The sequence below is a fragment of the Vipera berus genome, assembly GCF_964194415.1.
Source record: "Vipera berus genome assembly, chromosome: 17".
Classification (NCBI taxonomy): domain Eukaryota; kingdom Metazoa; phylum Chordata; class Lepidosauria; order Squamata; family Viperidae; genus Vipera; species Vipera berus.
This window is the reverse complement of record NC_138220.1, coordinates 5,585,552-5,612,644: the sequence shown is the minus strand read 5'-3', so window position 1 is coordinate 5,612,644 and position 27,093 is coordinate 5,585,552. Positions and strand designations below refer to the sequence as shown.

Genomic DNA, 27,093 nt, shown 5'->3' with positions numbered 1-27,093 from the left:
TTGCACCCCAACGTGCCAAGCCAACCCTTTCCCTCCGCTTGGCATGATCCAGATCCACATTTCTCAACCTTGCCAACTAGAAGACGGGTGGACTTCAACTCAAGCTGGTTGGGGAATTTGGAGAGGGGAAGTCCACCCATCTAGGAATTCTTCCATGATTCAGGAACCCAAGAAAACAACAACAAAACAAGAGCCTTGGTGGAGGAGTGGGCTAATGCCTCCTTAAGTAACACCGGCTGCCTGCAATTAGTGCAGGTTCGAGTCCCACCAGGCTCAAGGTTGACTCAGCCTTCCATCCTTCCGAGGGAGGTAAAATGAGGACCCAGATTGTTGGGGGCAATTAAGCTGACTTTGTAATAATGCCGCTTGGGGTGTGTGTGAAAGCCCTAATAAGCAGGCATATACATAGAATGAAGGCTACTGCTAAGCTTGTAAGCCGCCCTGAGTCTTCGGAGAAGGGCGGGATATAAATGGGAATTTTAAAAAAAAACAAGAACAAAAAAAATGGGTTACCTGCAGAAGAAGAATAAACTGGGGGAATCTTTGAATGGGTTTCACCATCAAGCCGTAGAGGGTGACGCGGTCAAGGCTGGCCATCTGTTTCTTCTGCAAAAAAAGGAAGTTATAATTGCTTGGTTGAGAAGACATCTGTTTTTTTCTGGACAGTCTCGGTCATCCAGGCCATGGTTGTCTCAAAGGCACTTGTGGGCAACTGGAATTTTGTGGGCAACTTGTTTGTCTTCGAAGAGGTTTCGCTTCTCATCCCAGAAGCTTCTTCAGCTCTGAGTGGATGGTGGGGAAGGAAAGGATTTATACTCCTTGCAGACAGCCGGTCATTTGCGTTCTTTCAGAGAGTCGTTGAGGCCACTTGGAGATTGATCTGTGTCCTCGGGGTCCCCTGAGCAGGTGCAAATGGGCGTGGAGCCTTCTTGGAACTGTTTCAAAGACTGTGGTGTAGATTGGAAGGGTACAACATCATCTAAAAGGGACGCGGTGGCTCAGTGGGTTAAGACGCTGAGCTTGTCGATCAGAAGGTCGGCAGTTTGGCGGGTCAAATCCCGAGTGCCGCGTAACAGAGTGAGCGCCCGTTACTCATCCCAGCTTCTGCCAACCTAGCAGTTCGAAAGCACGTAAAAATGCAAGTAGAAAAACAGGGACCGCTACGGTGGGAAGGGAACAGCGTTCCGTGTGCCTTTGGCGTCTAGTCATGCCGGCCACATGACCACGGAGACGTCCTCGGAGAAGCGCTGGCTCTTCGGCTTTGAAACAGAGATGAGCACCGGCCCCTAGAGTTGGAAACGACTAGCACACGTGTGCGGGGGAACCTTTACCTTTACCTAACATCATCTATCTCCTGCCTACAACACAGGCCTTACCGCAGTTCCAAGAAAGCTCCGCATCCATTTGCAGTATCAAGGGCCCAGATAAATCTCCCAATGGCCTCAAGGACTCTCTAAAAGAAAGCAAATGACCAGCTGTCTGCAAGGAGTATAAATCCTTTCCTTCCCCACCATCCGGTCAGAGTTGAAGAAGCTTCTCGGTTGAGAAGCGAAATGTCTTCAAAAAACAAAAAACAAGGAAGTCCTGAAAAAGCACCTTTGAGACACATTCGTTCTTCCTTCTCCAATATATACGTGGGGCTTTCATTGGGATTGTCACATCTCAACACACAAAGGCTCGTTCTGTTCAACGTCAGCTCTGCTGTAGGACCATCAACAATCTCATCTTGCCAACTGAATGTATTCAGTCTGGATTAGAGTAAGCCATTATATACTCTACAACTTTTGGATCCAGGAATTTTTCAACTGCATCCCATTTTCCGTATCCCTCCACTGTTTGCCAAAATAAGGACCCCGTGTTCACCGAGCAGCAGATTAGATCCAAATTATTAATTTTTATACTACTCAACTCAACGGCAAGAAAAGGCAAAGGCAATTTTCCATTATCCCCATTAGATCCTCGCGGTGCATTCATACTCAAGTGCAATTTAGCCGCAGAATGAATTAGTTAACGAATCCAATTATCTTTCGCTCGTAGCCTTCCTAACAGCCGAAACGCCCTCACGGTCTCAATAGGCTGAAACTTCGAGGACAAGAGAAGACTTCTTCATCCATCGAGCTTCAGAGATAACCGTCGTACGTCTGGAGAAACCAAGGACGATGGATAGCGCTCTGTTGAGCACCAAACTAAGAATAAGCCCTTGATGGCTCTGCAACACGGTCCAGGGCCCTTTGTGATGTCCATTCTTCTTACCTTGAGGAACTCCAAGAAAGCCGGTTTGGTCAAGCAGGCCTTCTTGATTAAGGACATGGCACTGGTGAAGTTGTTGACGTATTCGCTGTACACATCCAAGACCATGGACTTGGAGAACTTTGGAGAAGAAATGGGAGGACAGTGTCAGGAGCCGCCTCAGATCCCAAGAGATCCCAAGATTCACTTCTAGAGTCCCTTAGAAGGCCTGGAGAAGTCCCATCTTTGAGGTGGGCAGCCATGTCCACGTCTAATCATTGCTCACCGAGGCCACAAAGAGGTCACCGATCTTCTCCATGGAGTCCCACTCAACCACCCGTGAAGACAAGGCGATTTGGAACATGGAGTGGCACTGGAGGATCTCCTTGACCCGGAAGAAGACCACTTGGCATTTCCTGGCACTGAGGACTTTGGGCTCCATCTCCATCAAGGGGTTCCTATAATCCTGTTTGGAAGAGGACAGGAGAAGCCATTGATGACCCAGCCATCTTTTGGGTGATCACACTGATGTACTCCTTGATTTACACGAACGTGTTTAGTGAACGTTCAAAGTTACAACGGCACTGAACAAAACGACCATTTTTCACACTTACAGCCGTTGCAACGTCCCCATGGTCTCATGATCAAAATTTTGCATCTGTACCACCTGTATTTATTCTCATTGTGTTCCTTGTCAATGCTTCTGTCATTTTTACATCTGTTCTGTTCACAGGCCTTTCGTTTTGGTAAATGTTAAATACCAAAATTCTCACAGCAAGACAGGCGGTCGATAAATTTAACAAATAAATAAATAAAATGTCCAGAAAATGTCCAGTTTAACTCATCCGTTTGTGGTTGAAAATGGAGAGACCCGCTAGGGCTGGACTTTCAACCAGTTGCTGAGGGACCGCTCAATTTACGACGGTGCTGAAAACTGTCATTTAAAACAGATTCCACACCTGGAATATGGCAGCCAATTTTGGTCACCGTATCACACAAAAAAAGATGTTGAGAGTTTGGAAAAAAATTCAAGAGAAAAGGACAAGCCAAGACAACGGGGGAAAGTCGGGTTCACTTAACAACCGTGTTGCTAACTTAACAGCTCCAGTGATTCACTTAACGACCGTGGCCAGGAAGGTTGTAAAACGGGACAAAACTGACTTACAACAACTGTCTCATTTAACAACAGAAATGCTGGGCTCCGTTGTGGACGTAAGTCAAGGACTTACCTCCGTTAGAAAGCCAGAATGTCATCTCGACAAAGCAATGTGAGATTTGCCTTCCCAAAGGGGCACCCAGAGAGCACCTATTCTCGAAAAGCCCCCCCAAAAAAGGGTGAAATACCTGTAAAATGCGCCTCAGCGAGTCCACATAGCTTCTCTCGCTCTGGACAACAGATCCCAGGATGTGACGACGTATGACCTGGGAGAAAGCAGAGGTACCGAATGAAGCCCACGGGGAAGCTTGTGGAACTGCCTGCCACAAGGGAGTTCCACAAACTCAGGAGAGCTTGCCTTAAAGACCTCAAGCAGCAGACAAGAGCCCTTTGCAAAAAAAAAAAAAGAGGTCCCCAAAATTCCTGCCTGAGCAGGGGGTTGGACTAGATGACCTCCAAGGTCCCTTCCAACTTTATTATTATTATTATTATTATTTAGGTTTTTGCCCTAAACAAACCTGTTGAGGATTTAACCCTTCAGGCATCGGCCCCAACTCCGGCAGCTGTTTGGCATCTGAAACTGGGACTTCCAGGAACCCCAAGTCTTCTTCTTCCGAGTCCCCTGAGGACCAAAAAAACCCCAGGCAAAATAAAAATCAAGTGACCCTTTTTCTTTAGTGCGCTTGATGAATGCTGTTAATATGCCCCAAAGACAAAAACGAAGCAAGGTGGATTAAACTTAATGAGCTCTCCGCACACGTCAACACCCCACATCCCCTTCGCTGACAATCCTCCGGGTTTAAAACATGCTTCTAGTCCTCAACGGTAGACAGCCAAAGTGTTTGGGGGACGGGACAACGACGATGGAAAAATCAGAAGGAAACGCAGGCCAATGGCCTACAAATTATATTATTCTTATTAGTCTGGCAATTTCAACATTCCTTGAGGGGGTGTTCATTGGCGCGTTAACAAGTCCCAGACTGGGGGGGGGGGAGGGGGGAAGAAAAAAAAGAAAAGAAGCAAGCTTCTAATTTTTGCAAAATGAGGCTTCTCTAGCCCAGACGAAATTGATGGCGCAAAGTGACTCAGCAAAAGTCTCCCCCCCCCCTTTGGCATAGTTGGCACTGCCAGTGGAACCCAAGTAGATTCCTGGATGGGCAGCGTCTCCAAAACAGACGTCAAGAAAGGAAATGAAGAGAAACGGCACGGTCACGTATTTTTGGGGAAGGGTAGGCGGATAAAACACAAGAGAGGTAACTTCTAAGTTTGGCACACACACACACACACACACACACACACACACACACGATGGTGGGCTCCCTTAGGGAAAAAAAGCAGCAGCGGGCGACTCGAGCAAGTAAGCCAAGCTGCACGCTTTGGGAAGGAACGGGAGAGAGAGCCTTAGAGGCTGCTGGGTGGGAAGTGGGGAAGATTTAATTCTGATTCTCGCTCCTGTGCCGTCCCGGGCCTGCCCCGCCAATTCTAAAGAGGCTTTGTTGCCCAGAAGAAAAAGCAAGCTCTAAATAAAATTTTTAAAAAACGGACGGCAAATGAATTCATTCCCCCCCAACTGCAAATAATAATCCTTGCCCGGGAAGGCAAAGCACCCACCAGCCGCGCAGGACCGCGGTGCCACCAAGCTGGCTGGATCTCGGCAAAGCCCCCAAACCCAGAAAACCACCGGTCAACGCAGGACTGAAGGGACCCACGAGGGGGTGGGGGGGTGAAGTATCTTGGGCAATGACGAGTGAGCCAAACTACCTGGCCTTACCTGAGAGGGAGGAGGAGGAGGAGGAGGAGAAGTGAACCATCACGTAATCCTTGGCCCTCGGCCGGTGCCGTTTCCGCCACATCTTATCCGTGGGGACCAGTTCTTTCCCCTCCGAGCAGCCCCAAACTTCCTCTTTCTCAAAACTCCCGACTTAATAAAAAAATCCGTTCCCACTGAGTCGGGGGGCTCTCCATCCTTGCAGAAGAGAATCAGGGTACCGGCCAGACCCCAGGTAGATTCAAGCCGGCAGCAGGCGGCGGGAGTGGGAAGGGGGGGGAATGGAGCCCGTGAGCTGCTCGGGGTGGGGTGACGAGGACGAGAATAGCCCAGTGATGGCAAGGCTGACCTTTCCTTCCCTAATTTTGGGAACAGCTGCCTGGGAGCGCTTGCCATCCGGGGAGGCGGCTCCGAGCGGAAGCAGCTTGAAAGGAGAAAGGACGAGGGGGGGGAGGGGGGGGTGAAAGGGTCTCCCAAAAACATCCTGTCGTGGAAGACCATCTCACAGAGCTCCGGGCCCACCGACCTCGCAGACGCCCCTTGTCACGACAAAAAAACGCTGCCCAATTTTTATTTCCCCTTTTTTTCAGACCGCTGGCAATTTGTTCCAACAGGGCGGGGGGGGGGGGAATTAAAAAAAAACACACACACGACCACAGGGTGCGAATAGAAATGAGAGCAAAACATTTTCTTTTCTTTTTCTTTCCCCCCCCCCACTAGAAGGAACAGACAAACACCGGGGCATCCGGCTGCCTGCTCCGAAGATTCTCTGGGAGAGAATTAAGTCAACGGATCGGATGGGAAAGTCTAAAATATATAAATAAAATTATTAAATTAAATTAAATTAAATTAAAAGCGCGAAGAGGAGAGAAAAAAAGTGTGTTTAACAAAGACGCGCAAGGCGAGAGGCTCTGCAGAGCCCCATCTCTGGATATAAATGCTCAGAGGCTGCAAGACCTTCATCCTTAGTTAACTCACTAAGGGCCAATCCTGGCTTAGCCGAAAAGAGTCGCCATCCGGACCCAGCGGTCAGCAAGGATAAACAGACATAGGATAGACGGCGGGAACTCACGTCAACTTTGCTTTCTCCAAAGGATGGGTCTTTCCGTGCTCCCCCAAACTCCCTTTTCAAATCCCCCCGCTTTTTCCCCCCCCTAACCTAGATTATTTTGTCTAGCCGGGGGCCACGACCCTTGCCAAACCGGTGTCCACGCAATGGCGCAAAATAAAGACACGGAGTGGCTCCCCCGTCTGCTTTCAGTAAAAAAAAAAGGGGGCAATTTTTCAGAGAGCCCAGTTAAGATGCCAAACTCCCCGTCAGCCGTCAGCCGCTTCGTTAGCAATCACGAGTTAATGCCACACTGCACACCAAGCCGTGCTTTGCTTCCCGGAGGGATCCCAGCTGGATCCGTACCTCTCTCTGCGGAGAAGCTACGGGCCATGGCAAGCTCGCCAGTCCAAGAAAGAGACCGTTTCCTTTCTGATCCAGAAACCCGTCTGCTCGGCTCTCCATCCGCCGCTACAGCGAAGGAAGAACCGCCATCAGCCGCGCTGAATTCTTTCGCTCATGAATTCCCACTTGTTCTCTTGGGAAAAGCAACTTGGCAGGATCCTGGCACTGTTCCCCCTGCTTTGCTTCAAACCCTGAAAAGCTGAGTTTGGGGATCTTTTTTTTTTTTTTTGCCTAGCTCAGTAACAACAGCCTTGTGGGGCTCCCCACCCCCATAAGCCTCGCATCGATGCAATTATACGGACAGATAAAAGAAACTTCAAGGGGATGTTAAGTCGAGCTGGTACCAAGTATGTTTTTTTTCCCCCTGCATAAGCAGTTTTTGTAGTTATTCTAGCAAGGTTTTGCAACGTTTTGTGCCGCACAAAACGAGGAAGTGGGCAAGGCAATGGTGCTGGGATTGAACTTGGAGGGCTGGCTGGCTGAAGGAGAACCACCAGCTCCATCTGTGTTTGTGTTTCGTCTTTGTGTGTGTCAGAGAGAGAGAGAGAGAGAGAGAGAAAGCGCTCGGGCTGAGAGTTCTGCAGCTCACATCTCCCTATTGGTAATATTCTTGGCTTCCCAGAAGCAAACCTAGTTTGCAGCAAATGTTCAAAGAGGGACAACACATTTTTTTTAAAAAAACATTTTTTTTCCAAATTCAAACACCATCAGAGTTTAATTTACCCAGAGAAAGATGGAGGAAGAAAGGAAGCGAGGGAGGGAGGGAGGGAGGGAGGAAGGGAGGGAGGAAGGAAGGAAGGAAGGAAGGAAGGAAGGAAGGAAGGAAGGAAGGAAGGAAGGAAGGAAAGAAGGAAGGGGGGAAAGGGAGCAAGGGAAAAGAAAAAAGATTAGATAGATGATAGATAGATAGATAGATAGATAGATAGATAGATAGATAGATAGATAGATAGATAGATAGATAGATAGATAGATAGATAAAGAATGAAAGAGAAAGAAAGAAAGAAAGAAAGAAAGAAAGAAAGAAAGAAAGAAAGAAAGAAAGAAAGAAAGAAAGAAAGAGAAAGAAAGAAAGAGAAAGAAAGAGAGAGAGAGAGAGAGAGAGTCTTGTCTCTTCTCTGTTTCTATGAGAATTAGAAACACTATTAAAAAATATTCTGCGGAAAAAAAACTTCTTGGAATTAAAGAGATACCCAGAAATGGCATAAATTAGAGAGATAATTTACTAAACTGACAATAATATACTGGTTTCATTTGCAGTAGACTCCTCACTGTCTCTGCAAACAAGGTTAAATCTAGAGGGGGATTTTTATTTTATTTTATTTTTTGTCTTTTTACCCAAGCCAGAGGAATTAGCCACGCTCTATTCCTCAAACCCAACCATTCACTTTTGACTTTGCAAAGGTGAGATTCGGTGGCTCGAATTTCCAGGCAGTAAAGAAAACCCCTCACTCACCGTCTGTCTTTCCACCTGGCTGACGGAAGGCACACAACCCTCAATTCTACAAATTTTTGCAAAGAAATTCGGAAAGCTAGTACGGGTCTATACCCTCAAGTCCCCGTTCCCATCGATTCTCTCTTATTTTTTTTAAGGCAAGGTTCTCCAACCGTGGCGACTTTTAAGACTTGTGGACTTCAACTCCCAGAATTCCCCAGCCACTCAGGGGAATTCTGGGAGTTGAAGTCCACAAGTCTTAACGTTGCCAAAGTTGGAGAGCCCTGCATCTACCCCAGAATACTATTTATTTATTTTTTAAGGCAGCCGATTTTAATCGCATCAAGAGTCTCCATTAGCAACCCAACAACATGCCCATTTTAGCCCATTTCCCACCTCTTTTTCCCACCAATCACAGGAGTTTCACTAATGCTACAATAAAGGGAAGTGATGTAGGAAAGAGAAACTGTGTTTTGTCTAATGACGAAACGGAGGACTTTCCAGAAACAACCCGAAACTGAAAGAGCCCAGCGTTATTTCATCCAAATCTTAACTTTTAGAGATCAAGCCACCAGTGCAGTTGGGGCACTGAATTCTCTTTTACTCTTGATACTCTTCATAATCTGGATTTTATATTTCCTACAGCTTTGCTGCTTATCTTTTAAAGGGGCTGTTAAAAGGTAAATGTAAAGGTTCCACCGCACACGCGTGCTAGTCGTTTCTGACTCTAGGGGCCGGTGCTCATCTTCGTTTCAAAGCTGAAGAGCCGGCGCTTGTCGAGGACGTCTCCGTGGTCACGTGGCCGGCATGACTAGACGCCAAAGGCGCACGGAGCGCTGTTACCTTCCCACCGGAGTGGTCCCTATTTTTCTACTTGCATTTTTACGTGCTTTCGAACTGCTAGGTTGGCAGAAGCTGGGACGAGTAACAGGCGCTCACTCTGCTACGCAGCACTCGGGATTCGACCCGCCAAACTGCCGACCTTCCGATCGACAAGCTCAGCGTCCTAACCCACTGAGCCACCGCGTCCCTCTAAGGTGCTGTTAAACGATACCAAAAAAAAGGGGGGGGGGTAAAATAATTGTGTCAAGTACAGGAAGTCCTTGACTTACGACCACAGTAAGTGTTGCGAGGCATTTGTTAAGTGAATTTTGCCCCATTTTGCGACCTGTCCTGCCACAGTTGTTTAGTGAATCTGGCTTCCCCATTGCTTGTCAGGAGGTGGCAAAAGGGGAGGAGGGACGCTGAGACCGTCATAAATACGAGTCAGTTGCCAAGCATCCGAACGTTGATCACGTGACCCTGGGGAAGCTGCGATGGTCGTAACGATAAGTCACTTTTTTTCCATGCTGTTGTAACTTCGAATGGTCACTAAACAAACTGCTGTTAAATCAAGGATTACTTGTACTTTTTCCCCTTGGTGAAGAACGTCAAATAAACCCAGTTACCTGGAATATCTTTTTTATGCAGGAAAGTTCGCATAACCGCAATTTTGGTCTTTTCCAAACCATCCTTGGTGCCGCTTTTCGCTGCTTTCATGAGCTGGGTCATCTGCAGAAAATCAATTTTAAAAACAAATAAAGAAGGCAAATCGGTTGCTGTTGGACATCCTGGCAAAGAAACCCTATTCCCATTTGGGGGGAAAAGCAAAGCTAATCCTGGCTTAATGATTGCTGTGGAGTCCAGCAACTCTGCCACTCGGCGAGATGTCCTGTGACTGTCACAGACTTACGACCTCGCAGGGGTCGTCAAATGAGACATCAAGAGACTGTGAGATACTGTGATGGTCGTAAACAAACTTCTGGAGAAGAACCCCGGATGCTGAGATTAAAGAAGACTTTTAGTTTCTAACTATAAATAGAATACAGCTAGTCCTCCCTTAATGACTGTCCTGTTTAGCAACTGTACAAAGTTGCAACGGTGCTTAGAAAGTAATTTTCTAACTGGTCCTTGAATGTATGACCATCACAGCTCCCCTGAGGTCACTTGACTGCCATTCAAGCGCTAATTCAGCCCGCTAATCAGTGAAATTCTATTTCAAGGGTCTTCCAACTTGGCCCTTTGGTGAGTGTGGACTTCAACTCCCAGAATTCTGGGAGTTGAAGTCCACAAGTCGTCCAAGGGCCAGGTTGGGCTGGCTGAGGAATTCTGGGAGTTGAAGTCCACAAGTCCTCAAAGGGCCAAGTTGGGCTGGCTGAGAAATTCTGGGAGTTGAAGTCCGCAAGTCCTCAAAGGGCCAAGTTGGAAGACCGCTGTTCTATTTATCAACCTCTTTTTTTCAATATTTTTCTGGATAGTTCCTCTCCTCGCTCCCTAACCCCAACCTCGCCGAAGCCCAAAGGAGAAAAGTCTAAATAAGACAAGACACAAGCTACAGGTTTTTGGGTTTTTTTATATATATATATATGGATCTTTGGTCATTCGGGTTTTTCCCCACGTAGAATTCTACGTGGGGAAAAACCCGAATGACCAAAGATCCACATACAAACACCCGCGAAAACCTCAGAAAACATATATATATATGTGTGTGTGTGTGTGTGTGTGTGTGTGTGTGTGTGTGTGTGTGTGTGTGTGTGTGTTTTCTTGCAAAGCAGACAAAGCAGCGAGCAAAGAGTTGAAGCCGGAACAGACAGACAGGAACAGAAAATGCAGGGTTGTTTTTTTTTGCACCCCCAAATCCAAACGGGAAATGAAAAAGAAAATAACCGGGGGGGGGGGGCGGCAGGGGAAGGCGGATAGTACCTTAAAATCGTATCTTTGCTTCAGTTGTTGCATCTCTCTGCCCCCGACTTTCAAAGCCAGGATCTCCGTCTTAGTCCTGGAACATCTCTCTTTTAGTCTGTGAAGGTCGGGAGAAAGCTGCCACCCCCCCCAAAAAAAACCGTGAGCGCCAACGGAGAAGGAGAGGAAGAGGAAGGAAGAGAGACAGGCACAGAAATGGCGGTGAGCAGCCAGAATCTCAGCAAAGATGGGGAGACATCGCAAAGCACCGCGTGCGTGGCTGGCAGACAGCAGCAACAGCAGCAGAGTTACAGCAGCCCTGTAACCCCCCCCCCCACTTGCCCCCCCTCAACTTGGATCCGGGAGGCGAATTCAAACATCTCCAACCGAGAGAAATGAAGAGCGCCGAAATTGCTTTTCGAGGAGACCTCGCGAGTCATCCTCTAGAGCAGGGGTAGGCCACCTCGGCTCTTTTGTGACTCGTGGACTTCGACTCCCAGAATTCCTGAGTCAGGGATGCTGACTCAGGAATTCTGGGAGTCGAAGTCCACGAGTCATAAAAGAGCCGAGGTGGCCTACCCCTGCTCTAGAGATTAAGTCAAGACTCAAGACGCCCCCAGAGAAAGATCTTGGCCAGAGTTGCGGAGTTCAACTCCCAGAGTTCCACGCTGGCTGGGGAATTCTGGGACTTGAAGTCCACCAGCCTTGTTGGATGGAGGTCACCTGACTCAGGAATTCTGGGGGTTGAAGTCCACGAGCCATAAAAGAGCCGAGGTTGCCTACCCCTGCTCTAGAGATCAACTCAAGACGCCCTCAGAGAAAAATCTGACTTCTCTAAGGCAGAGGTGTCCCATCTCGGCCAGACTTGCGGACTTCAACTCCCAGAGTTCCACGCTGGCTGGGGAATTCTGGGACTTGAAGTCCACCAGCCTTGTTGGATGGAGGTCACCTGACTCAGGAATTCTGGGAGTCGAAGTCCACGAGTCATAAAACAGCCGAGGTTGCCTACCCCTGCTCTAGAGATCAACTCAAGATGCCCTCAGAGAAAGATCTGACTTCTCTAAGGCAGAGATGTCCCATCTTGGCCAGACTTGCAGACTTCAACTCCCAGAGTTCCACACTGGCTGGGGAATTCTGGGACTTGAAGTCCACCAGCCTTGTTGGATGGAGATCTCTGCTCTAAGGGGGACCGACCGGTTGCAGCCCCCACAAAAGGGGTGGCTTTACCCTTTCCGATCTCCGATTACCTTGGGCTGGAAGGAGACTTTGGGTTTGGCCTGGACCACATCGGCCTTGCTTTCGTCGGCCGAGTCTTCGCTGTAGCTTTCAAATTCGCTGGAGCTCCAACCTAAATCTTCCGGCTCCTGTGAGGTGGGCCTGGCGTGTGGGACATCTTCATAAATTAAGCTTCTCTCTGAATCTGAAAGAGGGAGAGAGGACGGTCAATCCGGCACGGATGGAGGAAAGGGGATCCCAGCACGAAGAGGAGAAGAAAGAGAACGAACAAGGAGGTGAAACGGAAGAAGAGACATCAGTGGCACAGGATGAATTTTTAAAAAAAGATAAGAAAAGAAAAGCGGAATTAAGAGGGAAAAACTTCAGATTATTAGCCAAGTAGAGGTAGTCCTTGACTTACAAGCATTCATTAAGCGACCGGAGTTACAACAGGGCTGAAAAAAAAATGATTTATGACCGTCTTCCATATTTACAACGGCGGCAGCATCTCCAGAATCAAAATTCAGATGCTCGGCAACGGACTCATACTGATGACGGTCGCCATGTCCCGGGGTCACGTGACCTTCAGACAAGCAAAGCCAATGGGGTGGGGGAAGCCAGATTCGCTTAGCAACCTTGTTAATGACCACTACGGCGATCCACTTAGCAACGGTGGCCCAGAAGGTTGTAAAATGAGGCAAAGCAGAAGAAGAGCAGAAATGTCAAGCTCAACTGTGGTCATAAGTCAAGGACTACCTGTAAGATAGAATATCTAGAACTAATATCTAGAACTAAGGAGGAATTTCCTGACCGTGAGGACCATTAACCAGTGGAACCACCTGCCTCCAGAAGTTGTGAATGCTCCAACACTGGAAGTTTTTAAGAAGAGACTGGACAGCCATTTGTCCGAAATGGTATGGGGTTTCCTGCCTGAGCAGGGGGTTGGACTAGATGACCTCCAAGGTCCCTTCCAATGTTGTTGTTGTTGTTGTTGTTATCTTCCTAAGTGATACTCGGTCAATTTCTTCCTAGACTAAGCTGAAAGTTTTTATTTAAAACAAGAGGAGAAATTCATAAGCCCCTAAATGCTTATATTCTGTAGTAATGACAAACAAGGAAGGAAGGAATTAAATATCGCACCATTAACTATTTCCCAAAGGGGCGAAAGCAACATTAAACATCCCTCTCGCTACGCTGAGCGGGAAAAATAAAACGGGAATTTCGAAACAGAAATCTTTTAATGATAAGCACACTCTGAAAAGCCCCATAGGGTTTTTGCCAATCCAGACCAGGCCAGCTAGTGTAAAAATTGATTTTTATTCATTTTCTTTTATGGCTAAAAGAGAAATGTTACAAATTAGGTCTGAAAATGTTAAGGAATTGTAGAAAAAGCATCGGCATTTGGCAAGAGAAATCCTCTGGCTTCTATAAAAATGGATTAAATTTCAGAGAAAACATTGCACGGGGGAAAAATACACAAAACAAAATGAAGTATAGGGAACTGGTGCTTAGCCATGGATGGATTAGCAGAGAAAGGAGAAATGAACAACAAATAATCTCCTTGCTTCACTTGGCTGCATGCCACCTTATAAACTATAAAAAGTTTTAAATCAATAAAGTAGAAGCACTTTTGTATTAAGGATCATCAGAGGGCAGGAGGGCAGATCAAAGTCCTCTGAGCATGTTTGGAGAGCGATTCTTGACCACCTGTTCACAGATGGAAAAGAAATTGGGAAATCACAGATTGCTTATCAGCCTGTAAGGGAAGTCCTGGCGAAGAAAATTCCTCTAAGATTCGGAAGTAAATTTTTAAAAAAGAAAAACTGAATATATACTTCTAATTCATACAAAAATGGGGTTGCATTCTATTAAGAGCAGGTAGATAAAACAAGGGACGTGGTGGCTCAGTGGGTTAGGACGCTGAGCTTGTCGATCAAAAGGTCGGAAGGTGGGCGGGTCGAATCCCGAGTGCCGCGTAACAGAGTGAGCGCCTGTTACTCGTCCCAGCTTCTGCCAACCTAGCAGTTCGAAAGCACGTAAAAAATGCAAGTAGAAAAACAGGGACCGCTCCGGTGGGAAGGTAACGGTGTTCCGTGCACCTTTGGCGTCTAGTCATGCCGGCCACGTGACCACGGAGACGTCCTCGGACAAGCACTGGGTCTTCGGCTTTGAAACGGAGATGAGCACCGGCCCCTAGAGTCGGAAACGACTCGCACGCGTGTGCAGGGTAACCTTTGCCTTTACCTAGATAAAACAAGCTCAACACCATGGACTTATTTATTCAGAATTATGCATTGGTTCCTCTCCTTTTCTTTCATTTATAATCTCTCTCAATCTCTCTCTCTCTCTCTCTCTCTCTCTCTCTCCTTTTCATTTATCATCTCTTTCTTGTCTTTTTTCTTTTTTCTCTCTCTTTTTCTGTTTCTCTCTATTTCTCTATCTTTCTCTTGTTTTTTTCTTTCTCTTTCTTTCTTTCTCTCCCTTTCTGTCTGTCTGTCTATCTATCTATCTGTCTCCTGATTTTGCTGAATTTCTTGCAAGAAATCTTTGCTGAAGACCATCCTAGCAAGACCGGTAAAAGAATATTTGTGATAAGAAAGGAAGAATGGTAAAGGACAGGGAAAGAAAAAACGGTGCGAGATCTTGAACAAAAAGAGCCGTGGGGTGTGTGCCTACCACACTGCCGCAAATCGACTTTCTCTTTCTCGAAAGGAACATCGTCGTAAATCACTTCATCGTCTGCAGAGGGGAAAGAAAGCTGATCACCTGGAATAGAGAACGACACAAGGTAGGGAGGGCCACTGAGCCTAGGATGAATCTGACCACATGGAAGCCAACGACAGCAAGACTGCCATGAGGACTAGAAACCTGGCCCGCTGGAACGGCGCAGGGAGCAATTCGGAGCGAGGGATCTGATGCGTCCCACGCTCAGCCATCAGTAGAAAACAGGTCCCACCTTGAGATGAATGTCTTCGTTTCCAGCTGTAGATTCGTGTCCCCGTCTGAGAAAAATCTCCATTGCTCACAGGGGCCGCCAATCTGAAACAGGAAGGTGGTTTTTGAAAAACTGGAGGGGGGGGGAAATCCAGAGGTGTTTTTTTTTCACACCCACAAACCCTTCTCTTCCCAAAACCCCAAGCAAGCGACACATTATTATGTCTTAAGGTAAAGGTAAAGGTTCCCCCGCACATGCGTGCTAGTCGTTTCCGACTCTAGGGGCCGGTGCTCATCTCCGTTTCAAAGCCAAAGAGCCAGCGCTTGTCTGAGGACGTCTCCGTGGTCACGTGGCCGGCATGACTGGACGCCAAAGGTGCACGGAACGCTGTTACCTTCCCACCGGAGTGGTCCCTATTTTTCTACTTGCATTTTTACGTGCTTTCAAACTGCTAGGTTGGCAGAAGCTGGGACGAGTAACAGGCGCTCCACTCTGTTACGCGGCACTCGGGATTCGACCCGCCCAACTGCCGACCTTCTGATTGACAAGCTCAGCATCCTAAACCATCAGCAGCTCTTCAAACCCTCCGTGTTAAGTTACCACGGGAATCCTAATTCTCTATCCTCCAGCCAAAAAGTGTGTTTTTGGATCTGTGCCCACCTGAAAACCTTTCATGGTACCTGGGCAGGTGTGTCTTAAAGGAAGTAAACAACGCCATGCCCCCAAATCAGCTAGAATCCACTCGGTAAAGGATCTTGTTATTTCCGTTTTAACTCCCAACTTCTTCCTAGAGAAGAAATCCGTGTGCCAAAACTATCAGGACCGGCAAGAATAAAGTCGAATAAAGTCCCACGAATGGCTGCAAGGTTAGATTAAACCCCCTAAATTGCAGCAATTTAAAGGAAAGAGCAAAAACGCTTGGCCGGGTCCTTAAAGCCGCACCGTTTGGCACAGACTGCCCAGCTTATATAGAGGGCATGGTTTAATTAGCAGGCAATAAGGGGGGGACACGGTGGCTCAGTGGGTTAGGACGCTGAGCTTGTCGATCAGAAGGTCGGCAGTTTGGCGGGTCGAATCCCGAGTGCCGCGTAGCAGAGTGAACGCCTGTTACTCGTCCCAGCTTCTGCCAACCTAGCAGTTCGAAAGCACGTAAAAAATGCAAGAAGAAAAATAGGGACCGCTCCGGTGGGAAGGTAACGGTGTTCCGTGCGCCTTTGGTGTCTAGTCATGCCGGCCACATGACCATGGAGAGGTCCTCGGACAAGCGCTGGCTCTTCGGCTTTGAAACGAAGATGAGCACCGGCCCCTAGAGTCGGAAACGACTAGCACGCATGTGCGGGGGAACCTTTACCTTTTAAGGGGGGGGAGGGGAAAGTTCTGCTGAGGACCCCTCCCCATAACAACCCACGGCCCATAATTACTCTTAGGAAACTGCCACTAAGCATTTAACACACTCCTAGCATCAAGGAGCTTTGGAGGCAGCCCAAGTGGCAAAACAAACCCCCCGCCCAAACCCTCAGGGGCACAAAAGCACCCTAACAAAGCTTCCCCCCCATCTTAATTTAGAAAAGAAAAAATTGGGGGGGTTGTTAGTCTGCCAACTAACTTATTTCCTGCAAATAAACCCCAAATCACCATCCCAGCTGACTCACAACAAGGAGATTCCTTTGAATGGGCCCAGACCTGATTATCTGTATAAAACGTGCGCGCACACACACGCGCGCACACACACACACACACAATCTCCCACGACCTACAATGCCTTTACTGTTTTTTTTTAAGCGTAGCCTCGCACTATCTACGACGGGTTAGCGGTTTTGCTCCTGCTCACCCCTCACCATCTCTTTGGTGGTTTACACACACACACACACACACACACACACCCCTCCAAATTTCTGAGCACAGGAGAGAAAGGAGGTAACATTAGAAGGAAAAAAAAAATTCCGGGAAATCCTACCCTGAAGTTGGCAGTCGTCCTTTGCAAGCATCCCCGCCTTTCAGGGGAAGGCTATTCAGATTTTGTGTCTCTTATGCAGCAACACAGCACCAGGCCCCTCCCTCTCTTTGCAAGGCATGAAGGGGGGGGGGGCTGTGAGGAGACAAAATCCTATTCTCCCTCCCCCTCCCCCCCATCCTTGTAAATGGAGCCCTTTTTCAAGCCAGCTTCCTTAATGGACAGTGCCGGGAATAGATCCCAAAATTAAAAGCCTCTCTCACCGGCCAGTGGAAAGAAAGGAGAGACAGAGATTGCATTAACTAAGCAATTTTTTTAAAAAAAAAATCTTTCTTTCGTTAGCCTTTACGTCTGTCTGGACTCCTTTATCTGTGGGAACCAGGAAGCAGCTCGGGATAATCATGGATAATCATGGAAACTTAGTCAAGGAGAGAAGCGACCTAGAACTAAGGAGAAACTTCCTGACAGTTAGAACAATTAGCCAGTGGAACAACCTGCCTCCAGAAGTGGTGAATCCTCCAACACTGGAAGTTTTTAAGAAGAGACTGGACAGCCATTTGTCTGAAATGGTATAAGGTTTCCTGCCTTAGCAGGGGGTTGGACTAGATGACCTCCAAGGTCCCTTCCAATTTATTATTATTATTATTATTATTATTATTATTATTATTATTATTATTATTATTATTATTATTATTATCATCATCATCATCATCATCATCATCATCATCCCAGAAACAGCAAAGGAGATGAGCTGTCTGGCTTGGATTCTTTCCTCACTGCTCCGAGATTTGGTCCTTCTTTTTGGAAAGTTTGGAAAGAAAAAAAAAAAGCAAACGGGATCCTTTCCCGAATTAATCCAAACGGTTGCAAGAAACAGCAAAAAGCGGGGAAGGGGGAGAAATATCCCTCGTTGTCACATTGCTAGGAAAAGTTTCCTAATCTTGTTATCGCATCTCTACACTGGGTTAACTCAAAAGCGAAACCGACCGAACTTCAATTCTGCAGAGCGCTTGTTTCAGGCAAGAAGCCAAAAGGGAAAAAAAAATTAAAAAACAGAGAAGTAAAACGGGGTTGAACGGCGGAGGGAGGGGGGGAAATTCTCAGGCAAAATGTTCGCCCGTTGCAATAAAACCTAGACCAGGTTTGATGGCAACCTTGGCTCTTTTATGACTCCCAGAATTCCTGAGTCAGCGTGGTCATAAAAGAGCCAAGGTTGCCTACCCCTGGGACTAGACTAGTGTAAAAATATAGTGTAAAGCTTGTAAGCCGCCCTGAGTCTTTGGAGAAGGGCGGGATATAAATGGAATTAAAATTAAATTAAATTAAATTTAAAAAATCAGCCCCCAAACTCAGATTTGTGTCTTCCTTCCCGCGGCCACTGGGGGGCAGAAGGGAGCTTTCAGCATCCTCACGCTTTGCTCGTTCCCACCATCCAAATATTGCAGATTTATTAACCTTCTTCCCTTAATTTCCTGCCCATCAAAGACCCCCCCCCCTCCCCTGTCCTGGAAACCCCCATGCCCAGATGCCAGAATGTGCTTTTCAAGATCTGCATTAAGTTTCCTAACAGAGGCCTAATTCCACTGCTGCTAGCCGGGACAGACGCCAATCGTCAACACTTAAAAAGAACTTTCCCAAAGCAGGTTTGGCGTGGCTGCTCCCTCAAAACTTTGGGGGAAAACAAGGAGTCTTCTGTAAGGAATAGGACCCAGATTGTTGGGGGCAATTAAGCTGACTTTGTAATAATGCCGCTGGGGTGTGTGTGAAAGCCCTAATAAGCAGGCATATACATAGAATGAAGGCTACTGCTAAGCTTGTAAGCCGCCCTGAGTCTTCGGAGAAGGGCGGGATATAAATGGAATTAAAATTAAAAAAAAATTTCCCAGAGGCAGAACATCCACAAAAACCTGACATTACACACTACCAACCATAAACCAATCCAACAAGTTGAGTTTGTGTAAAACAAGCAAGCCAACATCTCAGTTCAAACCAGCTTTGTTTGCCTTGGGGGGCTTAATGAAGGCGCCCATTTTGAAACTGCTTTGCAAACTCAGTTAGGGAGTTCCCACGTGGCAGAAGTTAGCTCGTTCAATATCGGCTTTGTGTGCATTTGTGAACCTCATCGCTGAAGGAAGATGCACAATTCTCTTTTGACTTTTGTGTTTGGGAGAGGAGTAAAGCTGTTGTAAAAATCCAGGCCACAGTTAGAGGGTAGCAGAGATGCCCTCTGACCTCCATCCGGGTCCTTGCTAAAGCTTTGTAAGAGCTATAAACTTGAGGAAGGTCACAAAAATAAACTAATTTGGCCTTTTTGATAAAGGAAAATAAACCCAACCAGCCTAACCACATTTCTGCAACTTGCATGACTCGAGGTGGCCTTCAAAACACAGCGAAGGAGACACACACACACACACACACACACACACACACACAGAGCCAGATGCACCTTAGCGCCCTAAATGACTCTTCCTCATTTTTCAAAAAAGTATTTTTTATGTTTCATGGCTTCTTTTTCAATCCTTCCAGAGATTGAACGTGGAAATTTTTGCAAGCAAGCCTCGAGTCCCTCAAGCAACACAGGAAGGTTGGGAAACAAAATCGGGGTTCCTAGGAGACTGAAAACAAGGAGGCCGCATTCACACAAGCTCTGAAGCCTATCCGAAGCCATTCGTGTGATCAGTCAGCTTTTAGCCATTGCTAGCTTGAGACAGAGCATAAGAGTGTCAAAGGAGAAAGAGAAAGAAAGGAGAAAGGGAGGGGGGAGAGAGAGAGAGGGAGAAAGAAAAAGAAGAGAGAGAGAGAAAGGAGAGAGAGAGAGAGTGAAGAAAGAGTGAGAGAGAAAAAGAAGAAACAGAAAGAGAAAGAAAGGAGAGAGAGAGAGGGAAGAGAGAGAGAGAGAGAGAGAGAGAAAGGAGAGAGAGAAAGGAGAAAGAGAGGGAAGAGAGAGAAAGAGAGAGAGGGAGAAAGAGAAAGGAGAGAGAAAGGAGAGAGGGAAGAGTGAGAGAAAGAAAGAAAGAAAGAAAGAAAGAAAGAAAGAAAGAAAGAAAGAGAAAGAAAGAAAAAGAAAGAAAAAGAAAGAAAGAAAGAAAGAAAGAAAGAAAGAAAGAAAGAAAGAAAGAAAGAAAGAAAGAAAGAAAGAAAGAAAGAAAGCTTTGAATGCCAGGAAGAGCATTTTTTTTTACTTTTTGCAAAAGAATGGGACTCTTTTAATACAACTTGCAAGTTTTATTTTAGCAAACCAAATTAACTGATTAGCTAAGTACGACTAGAAAAACCAACAAAACACATTAACTCTCCCCCTTTATTTTGCCTGTGGCTTAAAATACTTGATCTATCTATCTATCTATCTATCTATCTATCTATCTATCTATCTATCTATCTATCTATCTATCTATCTATCTATCTATCTATCTGTTCTGAACCAGCCAACTACCGGCCTTGTAATAAGGCAAACCCCTGTTCAAGCAGTAGAGACTGGAGAGTGTCTGAGGTTGCAAAGCGTCTGCCAAGTTTAATTCACAAGCAAAACAACAGAACAAGAAACCAAAAGCACAGGAACTTGAATCCTCAAGCGGAAGGGTTGCTTTCAGCAACCAGCCCCTCCCCAAACACTCCTTTTATTTAGAGTTCAGGGCGTGGTCTCCCTGTGCCTCCTCCCGAGGAGTCCCACAGCCTTTCTTTGTTTGTTCCTGCTCGACTGCCTCCTGCGTCGGGCGTCCTTGAACAGGGCCAGCTGTGGGTCATCATCCTCCGCACTATCGGGCTCACGCAGCTGAGAAGAGGGCCCCGGCTGAGGGCTCTGCGAAGCCTCCAAGCCATCATCAGCCGGTTCGTCTTCCACACCCTCCTCCTCCCCCTCATCTGAGTCATCCGATACATCTGAACCGGCTGCCGGACCCACCGGCTGGCCCTGAGTCATAACACTATCTATCTATCTATCTATCTATCTATCTGGGGGGCAGGTAAATTGGAGTTTGATTGCTCTGCTTTTATTTGTATTTCGGAAGCTCTTCTCAACCACGTGGGCCGTTTCCTTAGAGAAGGAAAGCAACGTATCTGCCTTCTCTTTAGCTGGAGAGAAACGCCCTTGGTTCCAAACACCGTAAATTAAACCGCCAGGCCAATCTCTGCCACGAAGGGCCAGAGATCTCCGGATTTGGTTTCCAAAAATTATTGTCACGGAGAAATTAAAACGGAAGAATCCAGTCTGGGCAAGGAAGGGAGGACATGAGCACGATTGACTCCAGGTGCTGGATCCGTAAAACAAGAAACAAACCAGCTTTCCTACCTCTGCCAACATCTGTAGCAGCAACTATAGGGACCCTGCCAGGATTAAACCCCCCCCCCCAGTTACAGTAAGTTGCCACAATGCCACACCTGTTCAAAAACTTTGAGTAACCTGCACACACCCTGTGATTAACCAGGATAGAAAAAAGAAGGCAGAATTAACTTCTCCAGCCAACAGGCACCCATTTCCTTATTCTCTTTTTTTTCCTTAAAGTGTAAAGTACAACGAGTCACTTACTCAGCCTGGGACTGCGGAACTCGGCAATCTGTTAAAAAGAGAAAATTACTCCCATCAGTCAGTAAACTGAGACGCTCGAAGAACAAACAGCTTTCTCTGCATCTAAGTCTTCCTACTTGTCGGCTTCTGGGAAAAATGTGTGATTATGAAGCTGGGTTCGACAGCTAGGAAGGTGCCCTGACATACAGGCAGTCCTCAAATGTATGACCAGTGCCGTCGTAACTTCAAATAGTCACTAAACACACTGTTGTAAGTCAAGGACTATCTGTACTGCACTAATTTTTAAAACATTACGGAGCTGCGTTCTATGTGGGATATATGGTGATTTAAAATCAGGGGACGTTTGAATGTCTTGGTTAATATTATAATAATATTCCAAAACATCTGGAGCACCACTTTTAACACATTCGGCGTTGACAGAATCCCCAGCGGTCAATTGCAAGAGGCAGCTTAATTTGGAAACGCTGACATCCTACGACCATACTTTTAATATTATTAAACCGCAGCATCTGCCTATCCCAGGTCCTTGGGAAGGACCGGGTAAGTGGATAAAAATGCCAAATCTGGTCAAAACATCTGCCTGACTCTGCCACCAACCGTAATAATATTTTTATTGATTGACTGATTGATTAGCCCCTGGGCCGTATCAAAGTGCAAAGTTCCAGAAACAAATTATTACTAAAATTTGATGAAAGCAATTCAAAACGGAATTAGATAAAACGCCATTTAAAACGAAACTGGAGTACAATAAAATGAAATTGGGATAAAATGCAGTCTAAAATGAAATTGGAATAGAATGCAATAGTTTAAGATATAGATAAAATATGGTAAAATTATATTTCGGTGTCACCCCTGCAATCTACCCCAATCAGTCCCACATATGCAGATCTCAACTGGACCATTTTGCTTAAGTACTGTGCTTGTTAAATGTTATTTAACATCTAACAATGTAATAATATTAATAGGAAGAGGGTCCTACACAGAACCCGTGGGGCAGGAAGATGCAATGACCCCTACTAATCTGCAAGGCTGTGCTTGCCTACACACGAGTAAGCACTAGTGTGTTTGATGGGTTTTCTTCCCAGGTAAGTATATACAGAATCAAGGCCAAGAAAAATGATAAAAAAGGGAATTAAAGGAGAGGCAAGGAATAGAAGGCAGATGAAAAGGAACAAGCTTAAGAAAGGGGGGGGGACAGAGTAGACCACTGTTTCTCAACCTTGGTGTCTTTAAAGATGTCTGGACTTCAACTCCAGTCTGGAGAATTCTGGGAGTTGAAGTCCACAAGTCATAAAAAGGCTGAGTTTGGAGACCCCTGGGCAATAGCCTCTCTAAGGTAAAGGTAAAGGTTCCCCCGCACACGCGTGCTAGTCGTTTCCGACTCTAGGGGCCGGTGCTCATCTCCGTTTCAAAGCCGAAGAGCCAGCGCTTGTCCGAGGACGTCTCCGTGGTCATGTGGCCGGCATGACTAGATGCCAAAGGCGCACGGAAGGCTGTTACCTTCCCACCGGAGTGGTCCCTATTTTTCTACTTGCATTTTTACGTGCTTTCGAACTGCTAGGTTGGCAGAAGCTGGGACGAGTAACAGGCGCTCACTCTGCTACGCGGCACTCGGGATTCGACCCGCCAAACTGCCGACCTTCTGATCAACAAGCTCAGCGTCCTAACCCACTGAGCCACCATGTCCTACATAGCCTCTCTAGCAAGCAACGAATGCATTTTTCTAGGTTTACAGGTCCAGTGGATATGATTAGCAAGCTGGAGAAAAGGCCTTGAAAAATTCCATTTCTTGTTGGATTGAGGCTCTTCATAAATTCCCCAAGCATCCGTGCGCGCTTTATCTCTTTATCTCTTTTTAATATTTGCACTGGTTTCTCCTATTGGGAGCTGCCCAGAGTCGCGCCCTTCAGATGGGCGGCTGTATAAATGGATGAAAATTGCTAAATAAAAGCTGGTTTGTAGCCGAATGAGGTCCGAACGCTTGCCTCCCACCAGCCTGCTCTTACCAAGGTGGGCGCTGGAATCAGAGGTGGTCAAAGGGATCCGATCCTCCAGGAGGGCCTCCTCTGCATCCCAGTGGCCTAATGGCTCCAGGTCATCGCTGATGCTGGACCTTCGCCTTGGGGGAGGGTCCTGCAATGCCCCCTTGGCGCCCAGCTCCGTCCTGGCATTGCTCACCACAAGACGGGTGGCCTCTTCCTCTTCGCTGTCTTCAAATTCAAAGGCTTCTCCGGCGTCTTCAGCATCCTCCTCGCTCCCTGTACCGAGAGAGAGAGAGAGAGAGGAAATATCATCAATTCGAGCAGAAAAGGAGCTAGTCCTCATTAAACTCTCTTCCGTCCGTTTTTAAAGATTGGAGAACGAAGCACGTTCAGACCTATGGTTTCCTGGCAGAACGTTCCTCCGGGCCCGACGTGCGACACGAATCAAGGCTGCTCAGTTCAACAGCCAGTTTTTAACCTGCTTTTATGCAGGCAGTCCTCTACTTACGACCGGCTGGAACCAGAATTCCCACCGCCAAGCAAAGCGGCTGTTCAGCGAATGGCGGCCGATTTTACGGCCTTTTTTTTTTTTTTTTTGCAACTGCGGTTATGCGAATCGGGCTCGACTCTTCTCGTCAAAAGTCGGCTGCGAAGGTCACAAACGGAGATCAGGTGACCTTGGGACGATGCAACCGTCGTAAGTCCATGCCAGTTGCCCGAATTTTGATCACGTGACGATCGTAGGTACGAGGACGGCTGGTTAAGCCGCTTTTTTCCCAGTGCTGTTCAGCCGCTAAACAAATCGTCGTAAGTTTGAGAACTACCTATACACATTTCCTTCTAAACGCGTATTTTTTTGTTGCTGTTGTTCTAGCGGACCCCGCCTGCCTTTCTCCAAGGCTGTTCGTGCTGGGGGAGTTGCAAATCCCAAGAAAGAACGAAATTTGGGCTGCTAAAAAGAGACAAGAAATAGAAGAATCTCCAATCAGGTTAGTCAAATGAAGCGATCCGGGTGACTTTTATGAATTTCAATCAGGTTGGTGTTTTAATTCCTCATTTGCAGATGGGATTGGTGGGTCCGGTTCTAAAAGGAACAAGGTTTAAAAGTTGACAGCTGCAAAAAACAGATATTTCTTTCAAATATGACCCCCTGCTTCTCTCTCGTCTCCTTTTCTCTAGCTCAGCACGGAGTGAAACGTCCCTGCATGGAATCTGGTTTCAGCTGGCTCCCGATTTAGACCAGCTCCAGCTCCCCAAAGACCAGGGATTAAAGCCGGAGAGGGAAAACATCGTGAATGACTCGAGTAAGTAAGCCAGACCAGTGAGAAATTCTCCCTTGGGAGCTTTGGAAGGAAAAGCGTATTTTTTTTAAAATACGTCCAAAGCACAGGAGATCACGGCGAGGCTTAAGTTTAAGCTGCGGGAATGCAAAGATGGGGGGGGGGATTTTTAAATTTTTTTTAGCCCCCTCCAACGGGAACCGCAAGTTCAGGTAGTCCCCGACTTACGACATTTCATTTAGCGTTTTTCACACTTACGACCGCTGCAAAAAAAAAAAGGTACGGTTAAGCGGTGTCACACTTTATGAACTGGGCTCAAAGAGGGCTGCAAATCGGAGACCACCCGTCCAGAAGACAAATCATTTATGCTCCAGCGACAATGAGGACTAGCTACTTGTTCTCCGTTTGTATGCAAGCTGAACTCCCTGCAACTGCGGATATAGGTGGAAACAGATATTTTACATCGGCGCGGACGGACCTAGGAGCCTCTTTGCGTCTGGGTTTTTGCAGAAAGGCAACCCGCTGCTTTGCAGGTGACGGTACCTAGTGACGCCCTTTGCGGGGGCTGGGAAGAGGTCATCTGTGTCTCTCTGTCTCCCACACTTTCCTGGGACTTCTCTCCTCTCTCCTTCCCCGGCCGGTACCCTAAAGGAGAAAAGGAAATTAAACCTGTTCAGAGGGATTTTTGCTCTTCCCAAAAAAGAAAAAAGGTTTTCCCCTCGATTCTTGTCCTTATTTAAAGCTTCCTTTTCTCTGTAAAATAATTTGCAGCGGGCATACACCACGTGCGAGTCAGGGGCAGCGTGCAATCCGTGCGGGAATCGGCTAAAAAAATAAAAAATAGCAGAGGGCAGCCCGTGGTGGCATCTGCGCGTGACTTTTTCCCGGGCTCGCAAAGGTAACATTTTACTTTTGCAATTTTCTGCCCGGGGGGGGGGAATTCGTCGCCTACGTCTGCTCAGTCCTTTAAACTCCTTAACACTTCCTCGTTAAGAAGGAAGAAGGAGAAAAACGCGGTCCAAAAAATTATCATAGGTATTCAGCTTGCGTCAGTTTTGCTGAAAAAGACAGAAGAATAAAAACGCCATGCTTTGATTTGTCTTTTGGCTACGGGGGACAAAATGCACCCGTCCAGTTGTTCCAGTTGCGGAGAAGGCCGTGAAGCTGGCTAATCATCGCTCTAGTCCTCACTGAGGCCACTCCACCACGTGCTGGGGAATGAGACGGCGACGGAAGTGCGCCAATTCAGACATTAACCGGGCTTGAACCTTCTCGAGGCCGTTCAAGCGAAGAAAACCTAGCACGCCATTTTTGCAGTTTGGGGGCAGGCATCAATCACCCTGCCCGACGATCCACCTTTCCGTGCCAACGCTGGGCGGTGGCAGAGGAGATGTGCCACTGCCAGGGCCAACCTATGTTGCAAGCCGACATGCTGAGAAAACACGTTTGCCTTCTTTTTCGCCAGGTTCCGCAACCGGGCTAACGCGTTTGCCCTGAAGCGACAAAAGAACCACCAAACATGGGTAACGTAGGATTACCCAATTAGCTCTCCAACCGCAATATGCTGGCAGATGGTGGGTAAATTGGCCTGTTTTTCCTCCCCTGGCAGGAACCAGATGGCGGCTAGAGAAAGAGAGAAACCTGGCTAGCTGCGGGGAAGATCGATCGGTTGGCACCCATCGGGCACTTGTTAGACTAAAGAGGCTTTCCGACATCTGCCCGATGGGGCTGAGTTTTGGAAGTGCCCAGTTCGGGTGGCAGGAGGGCCCCCGTGACTGCCTTCACACAACCTTAACCCACCTGGCTAGCCAGAGAAACAAGCATTACACCTGCACTCACAAACGACGCTCGTTTTAACTTGGGCATTTTCCCCAAAGGCGACTTAAGCGTCCAAATTTGCAAAAAAAAAAAAAAGAAAAAAGAAAAAAAATGATGCTTGCGGTCATTTGACCTGGCCGGGAGGAGAAATTCAATCTCTGGGCCGTTCCCCAAAGTTTCGCATCTGGCACACGGCCAAAGGCTGGGGATGAGGGAGGGTGTAGTCCAGCCCAGCCGGGAAAGTTACTCAAAACACCTTCCGCCTCCGTTTAATTCAGTCTGGTCGAAAGCACAAATGCCTGATCACACCCTTACGGTTGCCAAAAGAGAATCAGGAAAAACAAAACATTTTGGCAGCCAAGAATGTGCAGGGTCAACCTTTGCTTGCAGCAATTTGTGGTAAGTGTGTGTGTGTGTGTTTGTGTGTGTGTGTGTGTGTGTGTGTGTTTGAATGGAGAGCAGAGTCCAAAATTTCACAATCGTCAATCCGCCAAACTGGGTGGGAAAAAAAAAAAAGAACTAAACAGCGATAGGAGCGCTGGAAGGTGTGTACTGTAATTACAAATTGCTTTTGTGGATGAGACAAATAAACCAACTTCCTCATTGTTGCGGGGGGTCCAACCAC

The 27,093-nt window shown here is 47.1% G+C and overlaps 1 protein-coding gene across 6 annotated transcripts in view; it reads right to left on the bottom strand.

Annotated features, from left to right (window-relative positions):
* The window catches only part of ARHGEF10L (Rho guanine nucleotide exchange factor 10 like), a 64,590-nt gene that overhangs the window by 31,429 nt on the left and 6,068 nt on the right, over positions 1–27,093 (bottom strand). For 2 of the 6 annotated variants that reach the window (XM_081341476.1, XM_081341477.1), the window contains exons 1-12: positions 23,395–25,061; positions 21,389–21,416; positions 14,931–15,013; positions 14,651–14,740; positions 12,007–12,179; positions 9,487–9,589; positions 6,568–6,672; positions 3,904–4,007; positions 3,574–3,651; positions 2,516–2,695; positions 2,254–2,370; positions 514–606 (exon numbers count right to left, since the gene is read on the bottom strand). In XM_081341476.1, coding sequence (XP_081197602.1) covers positions 514–606; positions 2,254–2,370; positions 2,516–2,695; positions 3,574–3,651; positions 3,904–4,007; positions 6,568–6,672; positions 9,487–9,589; positions 12,007–12,179; positions 14,651–14,740; positions 14,931–15,013; positions 21,389–21,416; positions 23,395–23,713 — 1,473 coding nt within the window. In that variant the 5' untranslated portion in view covers positions 23,714–25,061. Of the gene's footprint in view, positions 1–513; positions 607–2,253; positions 2,371–2,515; positions 2,696–3,573; positions 3,652–3,903; positions 4,008–5,156; positions 5,418–6,567; positions 6,673–9,486; positions 9,590–10,780; positions 10,898–12,006; positions 12,180–14,650; positions 14,741–14,930; positions 15,014–21,388; positions 21,417–23,394; positions 25,062–25,193; positions 25,296–27,093 lie in introns of those variants that run through there. The other 4 variants (XM_081341478.1, XM_081341479.1, XM_081341475.1 and 1 more) reach the window with 3 other exon arrangements.